At 40.8% G+C, this 20,553-nt stretch overlaps 2 protein-coding genes across 2 annotated transcripts in view; one reads left to right on the forward strand and one right to left on the reverse strand.

Moving 5' to 3' along the window:
- Positions 1-478: 478 nt before the first annotated feature.
- LOC308083388 (uncharacterized protein) lies at positions 479-8,888 on the forward strand (the record flags this gene model as incomplete). Its single annotated transcript, XM_080425705.1, has 6 exons — positions 479-730; positions 2,960-3,064; positions 5,409-5,450; positions 5,643-5,705; positions 6,328-6,423; positions 8,755-8,888. The coding sequence occupies exons 1-6, from the start codon at positions 613-615 to the stop codon at positions 8,886-8,888; spliced, it is 558 nt and encodes a 185-aa protein (XP_080281831.1). The 5' UTR covers positions 479-612.
- A 4,529-nt stretch (positions 8,889-13,417) lies between these two features.
- The window catches only part of LOC308084338 (aryl hydrocarbon receptor-like), a 42,705-nt gene continuing 35,569 nt past the window's right edge, over positions 13,418-20,553 (reverse strand). The window contains exons 11-12 of the mRNA XM_080426944.1: positions 18,004-19,922; positions 13,418-16,767 (exon numbers count right to left, since the gene is read on the reverse strand). Coding sequence (XP_080283070.1) covers positions 16,639-16,767; positions 18,004-19,922 — 2,048 coding nt within the window. The 3' untranslated portion in view covers positions 13,418-16,638. The remainder of the gene's footprint in view (positions 16,768-18,003; positions 19,923-20,553) is intronic.

Below are 20,553 nucleotides of genomic sequence, written 5' to 3' on the forward strand. Positions count from 1 at the left end.
ATTTTTAGACCTATCACATCCTGCGGGGAAGAGTTTCCAGCTTCACCCAGCTGAGTGCTGCCCTCAGAGGAGCAGGGGAGCAGTTAGGGGTTAAGTGTCTTGCTCAGGGACACTTCGACACATTGCTGAGGGCTGTAATCGTACCTGGGACCTCCAGGACCTCTGGAGTCCTAGGCGGGCTCACTAGCCACTCAGTTGTTTATGTAGTTTCTCTGTTTTCACCTGCACATTTATAGTGATAATTAACCAACAATATTTTATGATATACTACATATTTCCTGGATAAATACTAATAATTAAGTGACTCTCTAAAAACAACAACCAAACATAAAAAAAAACCCTAACAAAGCGTTTCTAATCATGAGGAAGGAACACACCAGAAAAAGAGGAAGAGAGGCAAAGACTTAAAAGAGAGACGATAGTTCACTTTTCTTCAGTGTGTGTAAAGAAGTGGATCGTATCACTTTAGAATCTAAGTCGTAAAGGTAAAGAAGTGGATCGTATCACTTTAGAATCTAAGTCGTAAAGGTAAAGCAGTGGATCGTATCACTTTAGAATCTAAGTCGTAAAGGTAAAGAAGTGGATCGTATCACTTTAGAATCTAAGTCATAAATGGCCGTGGCTTTCCACTCTGAAAACATTGAGATGGAAGAGGAAGGTGAAGCGATCTATTGTAACGTGGACAACACTCCATCTCAGGGGCAACAGCCACACAAGATACTGCAGTCTGGTAAGATATGTTATTAAAACCATCCATATATAGCTTTAAATGTGACATCATATCATCAACGATAGGATTGATTCATTGATTGATTGCTTGCTTGCTCACTCGCTTGCTTGATAGAAAATGTGTATCGACAAAATTGCCTACATTGTCCTACAACGGTCAAAAGGATAGACAAGAAAGTTTGAAAGCTTGTTTCCATTGTGGTTCGTTTGAGGAAAGACTATCCACCAGCTTACCTGGCTATTGTTTATGATGCACCTATGGGCAGTTTTATATGTGTCTGTGCAACACACAACTGTTAGGCTGGTATTCATTTACATGTAGGTATAGAACAGAGCAGGGGACTGCAACGTTTTTCAGGCCATGTATGTATGCAGGGGGTCCCTGTATACATACATGAAGCAGGGACCCCATCATATTATTGTATAAAACTATGTTATTTTGTTTTACTTTTAGAGAAAGCCTTCCGTGCAACTTGATAAGAGGCCTCAAAGCAGCTCATCATGTTTAACTGATAGCTATAGCTTGGAAGACTTACAGATTTTATTTGTGACTATGAGTTGAGATATTTGAGACTATAGCTTAGAAGACTTACAAGTTCTTATTTTAAGTGACTATGAGTTGAGAGATTTGAGACCATAGCTTGGAAGAATTACAGGTTTTATTTTAAGTGACTATGAGTTGAGAGATTTGAGACCATAGCTTGGAAGAATTACAGGTTTTATTTTAAGTGACTATGAGTTGAGAGATTTGAGACTATAGTTGGGAAGAATTACAGGTTTTTAATTTAAGTGATTATGAGTTGCCTTGACATCATGCTGCAGATTTGATTTTGCTTCATAGATTAATTTGACAGCATATCATCAGTGTTGCGAAAATGTTTGTTTACACTATATTTTTGCTAATATGTCGGATTCATGTTAATGTGTATTTTCAGACATTCACATTATATTTGTTTTAGAAAAAAAAGGAAACATAGAAAAACGTTTCTATAACACAAAAATGTGATGCCCCCTGTAGTAATTCTGAGGACCCCCTAGTGGTCCCGGACCCCCTGTTAAAGACCCATGGAATAGAGAACAATCCTGTTACTGCAGTACAGAGCAGTTGGCAAAAAAACTCCACCTTAAAACTGGAACAAAAAAATATTCGTTTTTTCTTGCTCTTAACCGGGAACCAAAGTGGGCGTGTCACTATTCTACAGGTTGGAAGATGCAGATGATATAAGCAATGGCAAAAGCAAGCAAAAAAAAAAAATCATTCATAAAAAAGAAAAGAAAAGGGAAACTGTAACTGCCATTGATTATTTCCCCCGTTAAATGGACATTTTGAACGGTATTTGACACATTGCTGGCCTGGCATGGAATCGAACCTGGTGCAACTCCTGCCCCTCATTACCAATGGTGCTTTTAACTGGTGTAAACACAAGCTGTTTTGTGAAAGAACCAAGGTCCCAAGACTCTAGAACAGAACCAGTTCTAGAACCAAAGTTATTTTGGTGGAAAAGGGGCCTTTAATATGGACAGTTCAGAAACCTGCCTACTTATCCAAGCTAATAGAAACTACAGCCTTTCTCTTCATTGAAAGTTATCATGCTGAAATAGAAGACATTGTTCCCTCCTGCATCAATACAAAATAAAAAGGATATATATATATATATATATGTATATATGAGCCTGCAGTACCACCACGGTCCAAGACACCATCACGCCGGAGTGAAATGTTTGGAGCGGGGGTGTCTGGTGCAACGCTCAGGTCCTGGACCTGTTGAGACGATCCACAGAGCCTATAGTCCCTCCACGTGCCAGAGCCTCCCCCTTTTTTTTAAAGATATTATTTCTGCCTTTATTTGATAGAATACAGTATAGACTGACAGGAAATGGGGAGAGAGAGATGGGGAGTGACACACAGAAAAGGTTGTTGGGATCGGGATTCAAACCCGCAACACGCTATCAGGCTGCATTAGCAGCCTAGGTGCCCGTCCGGGCCAAAAATATTAAGTTTAAAATCTTGTTCGAAATGATGCCTGCTGATGATGTCACTGGTAGACAGGCGCGTGTGCATGCGCACGTGCGCACACACACACACACACACACACACACACACACACACACACACACACACACACACACACACACACACACACACACACACACACACACACACACACACACACACACACACACACACACACACACACTCTTACTGCTACACTGTGCTTGGTGTCCACAGTCACTTCAGTATCATCAGAGAGGAAGTGCAGCTCCTGGCTTCCTGTGGTCGCTGTGGGTCTGCAAGGTCTCCTCCTATTGGCTGGAATCACAGTTGGAGTTTACTGTAAGTATTCACCAATCACCATCTATGTCCTCTGTCTCTCAAACCTGGCAACATAACATGTATATTAGCCTTGGATCACGTGACATCTGTCATGACCGTCTTGGATGATTGCACTTTCTCCCTTTTTAGTCCGTACATATACATAAACGTTCAGATTTAAGTGCTGACCTCACGGCCACGGATGTTACAATTATGTTTTTTTAATGTATCAGAGTGCAATACACCTCCCAACCAATAGGGTAGCGTAGTTGAAAGCATTTGGAGAAAATACGGAGAAAATGGCCACCGATCGGATTAAAATGCTTTTTATTGAACAATACAGAACATACAGGTACTTCTGAGGGCCTGTACATAATTGTAACATCTGTGGCCAGGATGTCTCTCAAACCTGGCGACATAACATGTCATATTAGTAGGGGGAATTAAGCTCAACAAAATGGTCAAATCTTTACACGGTGGATACAAGTAGTACCACATTTGGTAAACACATTATTTAGGGTGTATCTCATCATTTCAGAGGGGTGCCCAAAAAATCAGACCCATTAAAGGCTTTTAAAATGTCCAAAATGTCTGCCAGAAATAAAAAATATAAATATAAAATATAATTCTGATATTTTGGTTCATTGTGCTAATTATAGCCTTTACATTTATATACTAAATGTCTTAAATACATTTTAAACAACTTAAAACACCTAACATAGGCTTTAAAACATTCTTTAGCTTAATTAGCTTACCTTCCAAATTTCTCAGTGATATATTGTCAATGGCATATATACATATTGTTTTAAAAAACTTTTGCAAGACCTATTGGATGATTATCTATAGACAATGTATTGTTAAAATCTTCATATGAGTATGTATGAGTACTATCGTGTGTGTGTGTGTGTGTGTGTGTGTGTGTGTGTGTGTGTGTGTGTGTGTGTGTGTGTGTGTGTGTGTGTGTGTGTGTGTGTGTGTGTGTGTGTGTGTGTACATTATAAAGCAGATTTGAATGGCCAGAAAGACAACAACAAAACCAAACAATAATAATAAATAAATAAAATATATGAATAGTCCATACCCGCGGGGGATATGAGCACCCAAAGTATGTGCAGTGTGGGTTATGCGCTGTGCACAGACAGTAGGCCTATATCACGGATGTGTCTTTGTACTTGGTACCTGAAACAGTTACAACACACTTACGTACAAGATGCATAGTGTAAAATAAATACGAATATGCAAAGATTTAGATAAAATAGAAGATGCAGAGAGTAAAATAAATAAGAAGTTGCAGAGTGCCGATGTAAACAATATGCAGAGTGCAAATTAGTAAGGATTTGCACACTGCAATTTTGAAAACAGCCAACAACAGGAAGTACTGACATTTGGTGGAAGTACCGCCCAAGGAAATCATATCGAGGCTTTACAGCTTTACATTCCTGCGCATGAAACCGTTGTGTTGAAAAAGACAACTTCTGGGGGAATTGCATTAGGTCGTTATACCAGGTTTTTCTCCAGGGGGATGAGAAAAGGCTGGCCTGGGAATGAGGCTATGCTTTTATGAGATTATTTTGAATCAACTGCTTTAAGACTTTTTGGGCACCCCTTATTGGATGTGTTAAAAGGATCCCAGGCTAATAGGCCTTATATGCCTTAATACATTATAATTGCCCTCTATATCTAAAATTTAAAATTAAAAACCTTAACTATTTACATCTTTTACTAGTACTAGTACTAACTACATTGACAACGCCTGTCGCAAGTTGATGATGTCATTTTGTCCATGTGTGGTCCAGCCCTATGGCATGTAAGGAATGCATGTGCAAATAAAACACATTTAAAATATTGATTTGATGCTCATATTAACCTTTAGGAAGTATTAATTGGTCTTTATTAGCACATGATGCATTCCATACATTTTTCCCCCCTCCCTCTTCTTTTCTCTTTCTGAAAACAACAAAACGATGGAGAAAAAAATAATGTCACCCATTTCTTTACACCTGAGAACCTGTGATGTGACAATAAAGATGACTCTGAACTCTCAGTTATTTTAAACCAACCACTGCCTTTTGCTGATATGTTTTAATGATTATTCTGCAGTCATTTTGGCCCCTTAATGCTAATTGGTCTGAACCAAAGTACTGGCTTTACTATTTACCTCTGGACTATTATATACTATTATGTCAGTTGAGACTGAGAGAAAACCAATTAAAATGCTTATGCTAGATTTTGGTAGCCTGATACTGAATTTGCATAATGGGCGTGGATAGCGATTCAGGGGCTGGAGCCAGGCTAACATTTTGGAGTTCAACTTGTACAACTAAAGGCTGAGATGTTTGTTTTAAAATGTCATGTTTCTCTGCAGTGTCTGCCAAGGTGAGCGCCAGTCAGACCAAGATGGAGGAAGGTAATTTAAACATTATATATTATATTTAAAATAGATAATGTTTTGAAAATGCAATTTATATTTGATCCAAATAAGTGACAAGGGAAAGATTAAAGATTTGTTCAAATAAATTAACCACTCGAATGTATGTTATTTTTAAATGTAAACTGCATGAGTATGATTGATTTAATGCTAATGCTGGGATGATTTCAGCCCACCTTGCTCAGCTGTCCACCCTAGAGATGAGGCTCAACGCCACTGAGAGACACAATGCAGGTATTATAACTTCATGTTTAGTAATTAAATGTTCGAACTGTATCCTTCAATTAACTGCTTCTCCTTTGAAGAGAGGAAAATAATAATTTATCAAGTATTACTTCCCATTGTAGATTATGCTGAACGCCACAGATACTCATCTCAAGCCTCTTAATGTATTATTTAATTCCCTATGTAGATTTGTACTGAGGTGTCCATACAGAACACATTATTGTTCTTCTTTCTTTCTAGGCCTATAGGCCTAGAAATAGGCCAAAACGTGAATCTGCCTGTTACAGCGCCACCATGAGGCTGATTTGAAAAATGTAGGGTGGCATTTCTTCCTTGGCCTAGTGGGGAAGTTCATGGAAATCGGAGGCTGTGTTCATTTACCAATGGATCAAATGCCCCCGCCCCCCAGTTAAAAATCACTAAATCATTAAAAAACTATAGAAAGCAATACATGATTTTTTTTTACTCTCATCTTTTAATTATTATCATTACAAACTAATAAAATTAGTTGTTGTAAAAACAAACAAAAAAGTTGTCCTTTAAGGCAAGAAGGCAACTTCACTGATATCCAATCCTTTTAACATGTTCACTTTTTAACTGTCCTTCTTGTCTTCTGAACTGCCTTCTTAAGTTATTGTCCAAGACCTTCAGACCAGACTGGACACTAGTGAGAACCATGTCCAAGACCTTCAGACCAACATGGAGGCCTTGAAAACAGAAATCAAAGGTAACTAGAAAATGTGCTCCTCGGAGCACAAGTCTCCGCCAGCGGACCCGTGCTATTTTAATCAAATGAAATCACCTACCCTATCTTTAACCATAGTTCTCTAGGAATGTTCTAATTTCATAATATCATCATCATAATGCAAAAGGCGTTGGTTAAAATATTTTCTCTGTGTGATGTCTTTTTCTCTTTCTGTTTTTAAACCACCACGGCCATAAGGGTACTTTGATGGATTTGCCAATTCTTCAAACTTGTCGTCTAGATAGAATGCGCGTGGTTTTTGGTGTTCTGCAGGGGCGACTGAATATGTAGTATCTTTCAGATTTACTGATGGCGTTCTCATCCTTAGAAGCGGTCGGTTGACACACCTATTTATAGAATTGTATTTCGTCATGCATCCCTCATGCATCCCTCTAGCAAATCAAAGGCATTGGTGTCAACATATTAACACGTATTAAGACTTCGGCCTTGTTGTGGGATCAATTCAACTCTAGTCCTCTTCTGTGTTACTGTTGTAGATGAGTATGCTTTCTTAGCTTTGGCCTTCTGCACCTTTGCTTGACCAATGTTAGGTGTTCTCAGAGGGACACACACACGCACGGACGGGTGATTTGGACTAGAAGATACTGTTCCAATCAAGACTGATTGATCCTGTCTTACCTCGCTTCAAAAACGTAAACGGCTTTTTGAAGTGACACACCTATTTATAGGATTGTATTTCGTCATGCGTCCCTCTAGCCAATCAGAGACATTGATGTCAACATATTGACACGTATTAAGACTTCGGCTTTGTTGTGGGATCATTTCAACTCTAGTCCTCTTCTGTGTTACAATTGTAGATGAGTATGCTTTCTTAGCTTTGGCCTTCTGCGCCTTTGCTTGACCAATGTTAGGTGTTCTCAGAGGGAAACACACACGCACAGACGGGTGATTTGGACTTACTGAAGGTACTGATCCAATCAAGTCTGATTGATCCTGTTTTACCTCACTTCAAAAAGTAGAGGCTTTTTGAAGTGACACACCTATTTATAGAATTTTATTTCGTCACGCGTCCCTCTAGCCAATCAGAGGCATTGGTGTCAACAAATTGACACGTGTCACGTGGAGCTTGCCCAATGTTAGCTTGGCTAACAATGTTTGCTCACACACGGCGGGACGAAGCGAAAACATATTCTCCACCTTCGGCGGAGACAATTAGAACAGAAGGATGTTCAGTGGATGCAGTTAGGAGAGGACAGAGTTGAAAAATGACATGTCATTTTTCAACTCTGTCCTCTCCTAACTGCATCCACTGAGTAAAATATTATTTTAATTTATACTGAATTTTACATTATTATGTTGTTTAACACAAATTGATTGATTGAATACTTTATTAACAGTTTGCAAAAGCAAGGCACGGTGGCACAGATTTATACAAAAGAATACTAAAAGGATTAAACTTAAAAAGATAAGCCCAGGGGCGGATTAACCCTTCGTGGTGCCCGGTGCATGGACCCGTTTCGGTGCCCCCCGGGACCATTTTGTCAACGGGGGGGGGGGGGGGGGTCAATGTTGTAGCGCTCCGCCGTTTTTCGCAGTTTTTCTTTTTTCTTCATGCCGTTTGGTGTCCCCCCCCGCCCTCCATTGAGGTCCTGTAAAGCAAATATTCTCTTCTGGGAGTCACTAGCACAAAAGATTTTCAGATGGGGGGTCCGCGGCCAAATACATAATTTGACATGAAAAAGTTTGAATACTGTTTTAGAAGGCATTTGTAAAATCATGGGCCTCAGGTCTTAATGGGTTAAAATATCACTAATGGGACTAATGAGGTGAATGAAACCACCTGACCTTTTATTGAAAGTTAAATTCATGTTTTTACAAGTAGTAAGTATTACAATGATCTTTATACTGGTTCTCCAATCATGACAGTTCAGAGATAACAACTACTTCTAAATGCTGCAGCTAGACCTTTAGAAAGAAAGAAATAGATCCCTCTTTTAGCTTCCTGTTTTATTTAAAAAATAAAAACATTCAAAGACAGCTTTGAATGTCCTAGTCTCCTCCTGTATCTCAGAATGTCTGTCCCACTCTTCTGAACTTAGTTAACTAAGATCCTACTGTAGACTTACTGAATATTCACAACCTCACAAGAATACCACTAGATACTAGAATGTACTACGAAGTACTGTAGCCTCTGTTTAGTTTTACTACTTTGTCTTGTTGAAGCTGATAGTTGGTCGTAAGCTGCTGTACTGCAAGACAATGCTTTTTATACATAATAATACAGTGGCTTAATAGAATAATATATTATTGTATTATGTTATAAACAATGTGATCATGTTCCTGTGTTGACAGACAAACCAAAGGTGGCCTTTTCTGTTGGTTTGGGTTCTGGCGGTGGACCATTTAGTTCTGAAACCACTCTGGTCTACACGAAAGTCTTCACTAACATCGGCAACGCATACAATCCAACTACAGGTAGGTTATGATTAATGCATGTTAATTAACTTTATAGAATCAATTAGTTCCTCAACTTACATCTATCAGTCTAACAGACATTAAATAAATATTACAGTAATGTACAATTTTCAAGGTGTGATTCCTATTTAAACCAATAGACATGATGAGATGAGAGAATGTCATTGGTTTTAATTAACAATCCTCCTATAATTTGACAAACCTCTGTAGTGGGTGCATGGGTGCATGGGGTCGTGGTGGTGAGGCCAAAATTGTTCTGCCCGGTTCTCCTCAGTGGCTGGAGCAATTGATCTGAATTTGCACACAGCCATTGACCATTACCATGTGCACGGATACATTTATTAATTTATATAATTAATTAACAATTATATAAATCAGTGGTTCTCAAACATTTTCATGTCAAGGTCCTCCAAATTGACTGTGGACCCCATCAGAAGATGATTCCAAATTTGTCAATGTTTTGAAAATAGTAGATCTACGAGCTCACAACTTGTCTCATCACAATGTGTTGTGAGCTTGTATATCTGCTAATATTTCTAATATCCTAATTATAAAATAAGGTTCAAGTGGTTAAATTGATTTTGATGCTATATTAACACATTTTTGCTGGGGACCCTGGAACCCCCTCAAGGACCCTTGGGAACCACTTTGGTTCTCAAACCCACTTTGAGAACCACTGTTTTAAAAGTGAAAACTACCATCTTGTTTTCTACAATATGGTGGGATGGTTTATTCGCACAGTTGTATTCAATGTGTGTGTGTGTGTGTGTGTGTGTGTGTGTGTGTGTGTGTGTGTGCGTGCGTGCGTGCGTGCGTGCGTGCGTGCGTGCGTGCGTGCGTGCGTGCGTGCGTGCGTGTTCTCTCACAGGTGTCTTTATAGCAGCAGTGAAAGGAGTTTATCAGTTCAGATTTACTGCAGCTCACAGTTCGTCATCAAAGAATTTGCAGATCAAGATGTTTAAAAATAAACAGTTACTCTTTCATACTTATGGATACAATGCACACAGCAATGGCAATTATGAATATGTATCTAATGGAAGGATCATAGAGCTGGAGAAGGGAGACAGAGTTTACATGAGTTTACCTGTTGGGGAGAAGCTCTCTGATAGCACAAACAACCACAACATGTTCAGTGGTTTTCTGCTCTATCCTATGTAACACTGCTACTGGTACCATTACATTCTGCTCTATCCTATTACCATTACATTAAAGAGATGAGTGTTTGTTAGGCCTCCATAATGCTCCTATGTATTCTGTCAATAAACACATATTCAAAAGCATTCTTGTTTGTCTTCTTGTATGTTTTACGGATTATCTTTAACACTGAATGCATCTAGAAGTGATGAAGTGTTTTTGTCCATATATGACACATGCAGTATATGAAAAAATAGCAACATTCATATTGAATATTCTATTGGACAAATATCAATCTATTATAAGTGATCATTTCCTTTATCTGAACATCAAGGCACATTATACTTAATTTCGATGGCGGTAATGTTAGCGTTTTCTCACCGTCAGATGCTTAATATCCATATGAGTCAAACCGCTGGGATCATTTGTTAATAATTGGAACACAGTTCTTATATGACGTGATATTAAACACGGGCGGGGGCGTGACCCTGTTAGGATTGAATTGATTGAATACTTTATTAGTTAAAATTGTAAAGGTAGGCTACAACCTACACAGTCCTGCGTGATAGTAGGCCTACATTACGCCTCTATATCAGTGGTGCTCAACCTTTTCAGGTCGTGTCCCCCCAAAATAATTATATTTGAACTGGGGACTCCCAAAAATCATTATATTTGAACTGGGGACCCCCAAGATAATCATATTTGAACTGGGGACCCCCCCACCCTGACAAGCAAGAATTGTAGGAATTGAGGCAGTATACATTTAGTGTGACTTGTCTCAGTTCCATAGATTAATATTGTGGAAATAGCAGATCTACAAGCTCACATCGCCTCACGTTGCAGGCGTTGTGAGCTTGTAGATCTGCTATTTATTTTTATTTTATTTTTTTTGCCTCTTTCCTATATTACTCGACAATTTGACCAATGTGGCCAGTCTTTATAGTATAGTTTGTTGATTAGGGGAGACAGGGGACAAAAGTAACACTTTTTGTATTTGCCTTCATAATTCACAGACTACTTGAAATATCCTAGTCATCTTTTGCTATAAGAAACATATATATGTGCCCTAATTAATAATGCAATTTTTAAGCTTTCACTAATAAGGACAAGACTAAAATATTAATTTTAATGCAATGAGTCACAGTGTTACAATTGCCCCCGTGACGGGGGCAGTTGTAACAGTGGTTGGGGGCAATTGTAACACTGTAAAAATAAGTCATATTAACACACTTGATCTCAAATAAAAGCACATCACTAAGTAATATGTATTTTTTATAATTTAATATTTTTACTTACGAATGTTTTATATACATAATTACAATTATTTTGTATTATTTTATTCTCAAATGTGTCTATTTTTTATTTTAAAGTGTTTTTACTTTGAAATGTAGTGACATTTAGTGAAATATGTTCATTTACTAACATAAAAGTATGTAATCCCAGACAAAAAATCTGCTTGCATTGAAAACACATAGTTACAATTGACCCCGGTCACTTGGTTACAATTGCCCCCGATGGGGCAACCATGATAAAATCCCATATTCTAGCTAGAAAACACAGGTCACTCCACCAATATTATTTGCAGCCCCCCCCTCCTGGCTGTGAGCTGTGACACAAACAGCCCCCCAACCTGCTCCGGTCAGCCGGGAGCCCACCGCCCCGGACTGCCTGGAACACAAGGAGTTAATCCAATGAATCAATTAACTTTATTAAGTGTCCAACTATTCAATTAACTGTATTTAAGAGTCAAAGTAGGCTACCTATACAAACATCCTGCCTGATGCAGAACAAGAAAGACACCATCAAGAATGATGAATAATCCTTTTAAGGGTTATACCATAGAGTTAAAAATGAGGGATATACGTTTCACAAACAGTAATGGGATTGGGGTGGATGGCAGCTTTGCAATATGACTTGTAATAAAAGGTCACTAGAGGGCGCCATTGCATCATTTTTCAGTGCACAAAATGACTGCACTTTTAAATGGTTCATTGTTGTCTTCCTCTACTGTAGATGGTATGTGTAGTCTTGGTGCAGTTTGCCCTGGTATAAACATGTTTTAAAACGTCAGATGATTGGAGCTTGTAAGACAAGGATTTCACCCAATTGTCTACATGAGTAGAACCTGTAATGCGACCTAGCCATGGTTTTAAACCACTACTCTGGCTGTAAACCCAATTGCCCTTCTGGGACATTAATCAACTTGAACCTCGTCTGTCACAATGCGTCATGGCGGAACCTCGACCTGGTTTTGGTATTCTCTCCATTTACAACCCGTACATCTAGACAAACGTTCAAATTTCAGATATAAAGTGCTGACCCCACGGTAGCGGATGTAACAAGTTGAAACGGGTGGGTCTAAGTACCCGTATCTTCCGTATTGTTCAATAAAAAGCATTTTAATCTGATCGGCGGCTATTTTCTCATAGAGTTATAATGTATCAGAGTGCAATACACCTCCCAACCAATAGGGTCGCGTAGTTGAAAGCATTATGGAGAACATTTTGAGAAAATGGCCACCGATTGGATTAAAATGCTTTTTATTTAATAATACGGAAGATACGGGTACTTAGAGCCACCCGTTTCAACTTGTTACATCTGGCCATGGGGTCAGCACTTTATATTTGAACCTTTATGTAGATGTACGGGTAGTAAATGAAGAAAGTGCCAAAACCAGGTTGAAGTTCCGCCATGACTGTCATATGACAGTCATAATGATGTTTCAGGGCTGAGTTGAGTTGTATTATCAACACAAATTCAGATCTGGCAGTCCTTCAATACTGCATCATAATCAAATTAAATAGAACATTGACTGAAATGTGTCTTTGGATTCCCTGTGGCTGATATTGTACTTTATTTTTTATAATTTTTACAATAGGTTAACAATAGGTTACAAAAACATGAAAGTATGTATTGCATATAAGGCTCATATGTTACACCTGCCCTTGGTTAGGTCCTTCTACAAAATTGCATCATACAAACAGGCAACCTAAAGGTGTGCATAGCTGCTTGGATCATCACCGACATGACCTTTGACCACCAAATTGCACCATGTCAGATACTGATTTACAGATCTAATAAGTTAATGAGTCGTTGTGTTGTTATTGGGTGATGTCATATATCTTCGGGGTGGATACCTTATATGTCCAAAAATGGTACTTTTCAGGATTCAAATTGTAAAACAGCAAAAATAACAGATCGACAAGCTCAAAACTCGCTTCACACTGCGTTTTGAGCTTGTAGATCTGCTATTCTTGATACTTTTGTGTGACTCATAGTAAGTTCGAATATGGAGATAGGAGGTTTCTGCCCGACAGCAACAACACACTTGCATACACCTCAGCTAAGATGTAATGACAGATAATTTAAAAAAAAAAGACCACTCTCATGCTGTATATTAAAACAAAAAAAAAGGATTTTGCTTTATGGACACATTTTCGTTTTGAATAAAAGGTCTAATTCAAATAGTGCATGATACAAATCGAGAACAAAAAAAAAAGCTCATTTATTGCATTTGTAAAAACAAAAAACAAATCAAATATAGTGATAGACATTGACAAAATAAATGGCCTGTATTGTTCCTCAGTGCTGTGTACATCAGCAGTTGTACAAAGATGATTGTCAAAGTGCTACAGCAGACTGGATTCTAAAGTCACTACAGAGCAAGTGCAGAACATTTACGCCATAGGAAAATATATTCAAAAGACAAACCGAGATGTGTACTCCAAACACATTCACCATCATCTAAATCTAAAGTACTTTTAATACTAGAAAACTACTTTTTAAGTGCTTATACAATGCGACCAAAAACATTAGCTGCAATTAACCACTTTAATCCTAGCGTCCCTATTCTGGGGGCGAGCATTTTATATCTGCGAGCTCACAAAACGGCGCGTTACGATGCGTTGTGAGCTAGTAGATCAGCTATTTTCGGGTTTAGAGATTTGGTGTAAAGGGGAGAAAAAGGAGCCTTGTATAGACCCCTGGGGGGACTCCGGTCAAGGAAGTATACAGGATTTGAGTGGTTAAGATGCAGCTTAGTAAAGCCTTTTGGCCTCGTTGGTAAGACCCCTGATTTCATATGGCTTCGATATTACATTACATGAAAAAATATGTTTAAGAAAACCTTTACAAAGTTTGCTAAGTGGAAAACAGCATTGAACAAATACATTGCATACATTACATTGCGGATAAGAGAAATGATGCAGCAAGTTATAAAACGCATAGGATTGTCTTTGCATGTTTCTTCCATCAAGTAGTCATCATAGAACTAAAAGAGAAAGCAACATTGTTTACCCAAAATGCATTTGGATAGGACAAAATGAGTGAACCAAATGCTCACAATTATAGTGTGAAGAGTGTTTTTGTGTGTCTATATATATATATATATATATATATATATATATATATATATATATATATACACACATACACACACAAAAAAAAACACATACATATTATGTATACAAACACATTAGACGTAAAGCAAACAATTGCTTTGATATATGAAAGCTGACAGAGAGAAAAGGCAATTGAAAATGCACAAATTCATAAATGCTGGGATTCACAAAATCACCTCAAAGCTGCATTGTGTGATATTTTGAATAGTTACAAGGCATTGAGACACGCTAAAACACAACGGCTAGTAATCGACCCTTATGCATCGACAGAGGCTACTACATACAACACAGCTTTTAACCATTCAAGCCCTTTCTTATACGTCAGCTATAAGAAAAAATAGCCAATCTACAAGCTGTCAACGCGTCGCAATGCAACCCGTTGCGAGCTTGTAGACCTGCGAGCTCGTAGCTCTACAAATAAGGGCTCCAAGGGTCAACATGGTTAAAATTCTACTCTGTCCTCCCTTTGAATTCATCCCCCTCCCCCACCCTCCATGACTAAAATAATAAAAAGAAATGCTTCAGTCATTGTCATTTTGTCAAACGCTTTCACTCCCTCTAGAGATATGGCTTCCGTTTCCTCCTGGCGAGTCTCTCTCACACGTTTCCACCTAAAGGCAGTGTGAAGGAAGGCCGCTTTTCGGGACCTGGTCTCCCACCAGGTGTTTGCGTTTGGACAACAGAAGAACCGTCTCTCGGTTCCGGAGCGGCACCAACTCTTTGCTGGTGTAAGAACCAACAACCGGCTTGTGACAAGGGGCTGGGTTATCAGGGCCAGAGAAGACCAATGGCCATTTCTCAATTAACTGTGTTAATGTCTGTTAGTGTGATACAGACATGAAAACCGCTAGTTTTGTCATAAAACCGTTACTTTGTCATAAAATGTACATCCGAGAACCCTTTAAAAAAGGTGAGAAATCAACAGTGTAGATTTCTAATATTTGTTCACCTTTTGGTAAAGTAGTTCCTATTTGGTCTGACCTTTTAGGAGATGGGAATCCCCGGTCGAAAGGATTCATTGAACATAGTGACGTTTTCATTGATAGATCAATAGATGTAGATCTATTTATTTATGTATTTATTTATGTATTCATTTAATTGAAAAAAAAAAACGATACTACCTACCTATACATATATTCTATCATCATAAACATTTCACATGACAGAATCAGTCAAAACACTTTCATAAGTGTTTAGAATGATGTTCTAAATGAATGGACCACAGTAGTAATGGAAGTTGTATTGACTTTTGTAACTTATTAAAAAAACGGGAGCGGTGCAGTTAATAACCCCATGGAATCAGCTGTGGTTCAAGCCAATCTGCAATTCAGTAACACTGGTCTGCGCGTCATTAGTGAATAAACTTGTACAGTAGCTGTATCGGCGACAGGTTTACGCTGAATGCTAAATAATGAAGCTGTAATGTTAGTTTTGAAACAACTCATACATAACCGTATAGTCTCTATGGCTCTGTCTGCTAACTGATTCACTTTAGTTACCAGCATGATGATAAGAGTGAGTAAAATAAGTTGAAATTCAAAAAACGTTGTGACCATCATGTTTGTTTGAGATGACGTTACAGTGATGTGATTACTTGGTTCTCTAGCCCAGTGGTTCTCAACCTTTTTCAGGCCGCGACCCCCCGACATAACTATATTTGAACTGGGGACCCTCACAAGCACTTGGAATTGTAGGAGTCGAGGCATTCCATTTTCTTTTGACTCGGTTCCACAGATAAATATTGTGAAAATAGCAGATCTACAGGCTCACAACGCCTCGCGTTGCGAGGCGTTGTGAGCCTGTAGATCGTCTATTTTCAATCTTTGATCTATGGCCAATGTTTCACCAGTTTCTATAGTACAGTTTGTTGATTACTTTTGATGCAGTAATGGTATTTTTTCTTTTCTTTCTTTCTTTTTTGTTGAGGTATTAAAAAGGCCTTAAAAGTCCTTAAATTGTCACTTCACCGTCATCTGGGGACCCCCCAAAAAAAGTCATGTGGGGTCCCGACCCACAGGTTGAGAACCACTGCTCTAGCCGGCGGAAAAGCGAACGGGTTCTTCGCAGAGGGTCGCAAGTTGAACCGACTGCGAACCATGCACTCGCCCAGAGCCATAAGGAGGGCTCCCCATTGGTGGAAATGTGATGATGAGCTCGTTGACGACCATTCACCCCTCTGGCCTCTCCAGGCGTTAAGGTCTAGGCACAATCCTCTCAGAGGGGCGATCTACACGGCGTCGCGTCCCAGCCGGAGGTTCTGAGGAGGAGGCTGCTCTGGACGTCCAGACGTTCCGTTCCTGGCGCTCGCGGGGCCCGTTGTCGTCGCCGTCACGTTCCCACGGCTGCTGCTCTGAAACTTGACCAGGACAAAGGAAATGATGAAAACCTTCTATTTTGTACCGCCACTGTGTTCCTGTTTCCTCACTGTCATTAGCAGACAAGTAGGTTGTGTGTGCGTGCGTGCATGCATGCGTGCGTGTGTGTGTGTGTGTGCGTGCGTGCATGCGTGCGTGTGTGTGTGTGCGTGCACTGTTGTGACTATGGTTGGGTATCGTTATTCGTTTTTTTTCGATACCGGTGCTAAACTGTTACTTCTGTTAACACCGGACTGAAGGCAGCTAGCTGCATGGTTATTATAAACTTCATAATAACTAATATTAAGCTACCTACAAGCTCACAGCACGTCACATGTCGTGATTCGTTGTCGTGAGCTTGTAGATCGGCTATTTTCGCAGAGCGACGCCGTCTTACGATGGGGTACAAACGGAGCATTATGCACCCGGCATCCCTCTGCTTTCAAATGCATCCCGTTTGCAACATGCTTCATTAAATTTGATATGTTCCCCTTTTACACACTGAAATGCAGCCACACAGTTTAGTCTGTTTAGCTTGAAGCATTTTTTTTAACCGCGTTTAAGCGAACAAGCTAAAGGCAGCCTGCTGCTGTCAGAGCCTTTGTTGTTGTTTACTAGTCGCAGTACCAGGGGCAACTCGGCCATTTAGGTGCCACTGAAATGAAGCACCGAAATCTGCGTTGTGACTTGGTGTAAGTAGGTACCAACCGGACCAGTGTTAATTTTGACAGCAAATTTTGATTTAGTTTTAGTCAATAGTCTTTCGAATAAAAGACGATTTAGTTTTAGTCCCATTTTGGTCATCTGAAATGTTTTAGTTTTAGTTGACTAAATCTACAGTTGATTTAGCAGATACTGTATGTTTTGGGGGGGGCGGGGCGTGATGGCATCGTAACGCCTGATTTATACTTGGCTGCATGGCGAAAATAGCTGATCTACAAGCTCACACAACGGGCTATTTTCGGAACGCGAAACCCGCGCACAACCAAGCACAAAATGACTTGTCTTAGTTCTACTGGATCTCTTCTACACTAGTCCCTCCCTAACATTGTGTCAATTTTTTATTAATTGAAGAAATTGTAAATATATTTTGTCATGGTTTTAGTCATCATTTTTATTGCGTTTCCATCAACGGAAAAAGCTAGTCGACGGAAAAAACGTTGTCAAAGGTTTAGTCGACGAAATTAACACTGTACCGGAGTTTGGGTAGTTGTGACTGATTAAGACAGTGGTCTTACCTGCATTGTGTGTGGCTGATCTGTGGTGTTGATGTGCATGGTAAATGCCTTGCTGGTGGTCTGAGGGTCCGCAGGAAGCTGCTGTTGCTGCTGGTACAGGAGCGGTGTGTCTATATTCCACACAAGAGGAGGCCCACTGCCGTTCTGCTGTGCCTCTGCTCCAGACGCCATTCCGCCCACGCTTTGGCCTGCAGACGCACAGTTAAGGGCTTGCATGCGGGGAGTAGAACCTGTGTTCAACAGGCCCCGAGACGTTTGTCCCAGATGGATGTATGCATGCTGGGGCTGGCCGTCTCTCCTAAGGCCGGTCTGATCCATGTGGAATAAGGTGGCGACATGCTGGCCGCTGCTGCCGCCACCTTCTTGGCTTAAGAAGCCATAGCTATTATTCACTGCAGCCTGATAAGGTTTGGGTACGTAACACAGCTGCTGCTGCTGCTGCTGCTGCTGCTGCTGCTGCTGCTGCTGCTGCTGCTGCTGCTGCTGCGTACATTGGACAGGTTGTGAGAGGGGGAACACATGCTGCTGCTGTTGGCATGGCTGTCCATATGGAGGCTGGTACTGCTGTGGCGTTAAGGGCTGTGCCTGACTGTGCAGCTGGTGCTCAGCGGTCGGCGCGAGTGTCTGTGGATGCGAAGGCTGCTGTTGGATGAGTGCTTGTTGTTTGTACTGAAATGAATGGGGCAGGGATTGAGGCAGGGCCTGGGGAAAGGATTGCTGCAGGGACTGTGGCATGGGTTGTAGCAGGGACTGGGGCATGGGTTGTTGCAGGGACTGGGGCAGGGGCATTGATTGTTGCAGGGACTGGGGCAGGGGCATGGATTGTTGCAGGGACTGGGGCATGGGTTGTTGCAGGCACTGGGGCAGGGGCATGGATTGTTGCAGGGACTGGGGCATGCATTGTTGCAGGGACTGGGCCAGGGGCATGGATTGTTGCAGGGACTGGGCCAGGGGCATGGATTGTTGCAGGGACTGGGGCATGCATTGTTGCAGGGACTGGGGCATAGACTGGGGCATGCATTGTTGCAGGGACTGGGGCATAGACTGGGGCATGCATTGTTGCAGGGACTGGGGCATGCACTGTTGCAGGGACTGGGGCATGGATTGTTGCAGGGACTGGGGCAGGGACATGGCCATGGACTGGGTCATGGACTGGGGCATGGACTGTGCCATGGACTGGGGCATGGACTGTGCCATGGACTGAGGCATGGACTGGGTCATGGACAGGGGCAGGGACATGGCCATGGACTGTGGCATGGACTGGGTCATGGACTGGGGCATGGACTGGGGCATGGACTGGGGCATGGACTGGGGCATGGACTGTGGCATGGACTGGGTCATGGACTGGGGCATGGACTGTGGCATGGACTGGGTCATGGACTGGGGCATGGACTGGGGCATGGACTGTGGCATGGACTGGGGCATGGACTGGGACAGCAGCCGGGCCTGGGGCTGTAGCTGAGGCAGCATGGCTTGCTGTTCCTCCCAACAAGAGGTCACGGCTGGCTGTCGGGCCAAGGCCGATTGCTGCTGCTCTTCCGGTTGCTGGTGTAAGTTCACACGCTGCTGAAGGACCAGAGAGTTGCAGCCACTAAGATCTTGACCCCCTAATCTGTCGGCGTGGCCAGAAAGGACACCGTCTGTCCTTTGCCTCAGAGATTCCTGCACATAGGACAGAATCTCCTCGGTGAAATCCGGAACGGTGTCTCCGACGTCCAGCTCCACGTTGAGGAACGTCTCGTCCTGCTGGAAAAGCTCCAGGTCCTCCCTGCAGATCCCCAGGCTCCTCATGAAGCTCCACAGCTCGGCGTCCTCCTCCACCGGGCGCTGCTGCGGCGGCTCGAACATGAAGACGGAGCTCTCGGACAGGGACAGGAAGCTCTCCTGCCAGCTGCTGGAGAAGACGCGTCCGTAGTCACCTACCGACATTAAAGGATAACGACATTAAAAAACTAAATAAAAACATACAAGAAATTATACAAAGCAAAGGTAATTGATAGATATATAGCATCAATGCAATGAATAAGTAAAAAGATGAAAGTGTGTACCCATATATGTTGTGTGTATCCTTTCATACGCACATATACATATATGTTTGTGGATGTGTATTTGAATGCATATATTATGTGCATGAAGATATTTTGAGATATATATTGATTCAACTATTAAATACAAATGTAACCTAACAATTTGGAAGAAAACAGAAAAGTTAATTATTAAGTTAATAAAAATAATTCTAAATAGTGATGGTAAAAATGATACTAGTGATAGAAGATATTGTTATAATTAAATTAGTAAAGGGTATATACAAATTGTTTACGTCTGGAAAGCTAATGTAAACCGAAATGTAGTTTATTTTTGTTTTCGTCTGTTCTGAAATGTAATATTTGAAGCTTTGTGTTGGTTCATTTTCTTTTGTTTGCGCTTACGTTTTCTTTATACCACTATGATCATTTATTTTTGGTAATAAGGTGGGCAAAATAAGCTTCGGCTTCAGCCCACACCTTTTCGGCCAAATAGTCATCATGTTGACTAAGTATACTGTATGTT

Source organism: Gymnoscopelus braueri (genome assembly GCF_963280865.1).
Source record: "Gymnoscopelus braueri genome assembly, chromosome: 4".
In the NCBI taxonomy this organism is placed as follows: domain Eukaryota; kingdom Metazoa; phylum Chordata; class Actinopteri; order Myctophiformes; family Myctophidae; genus Gymnoscopelus; species Gymnoscopelus braueri.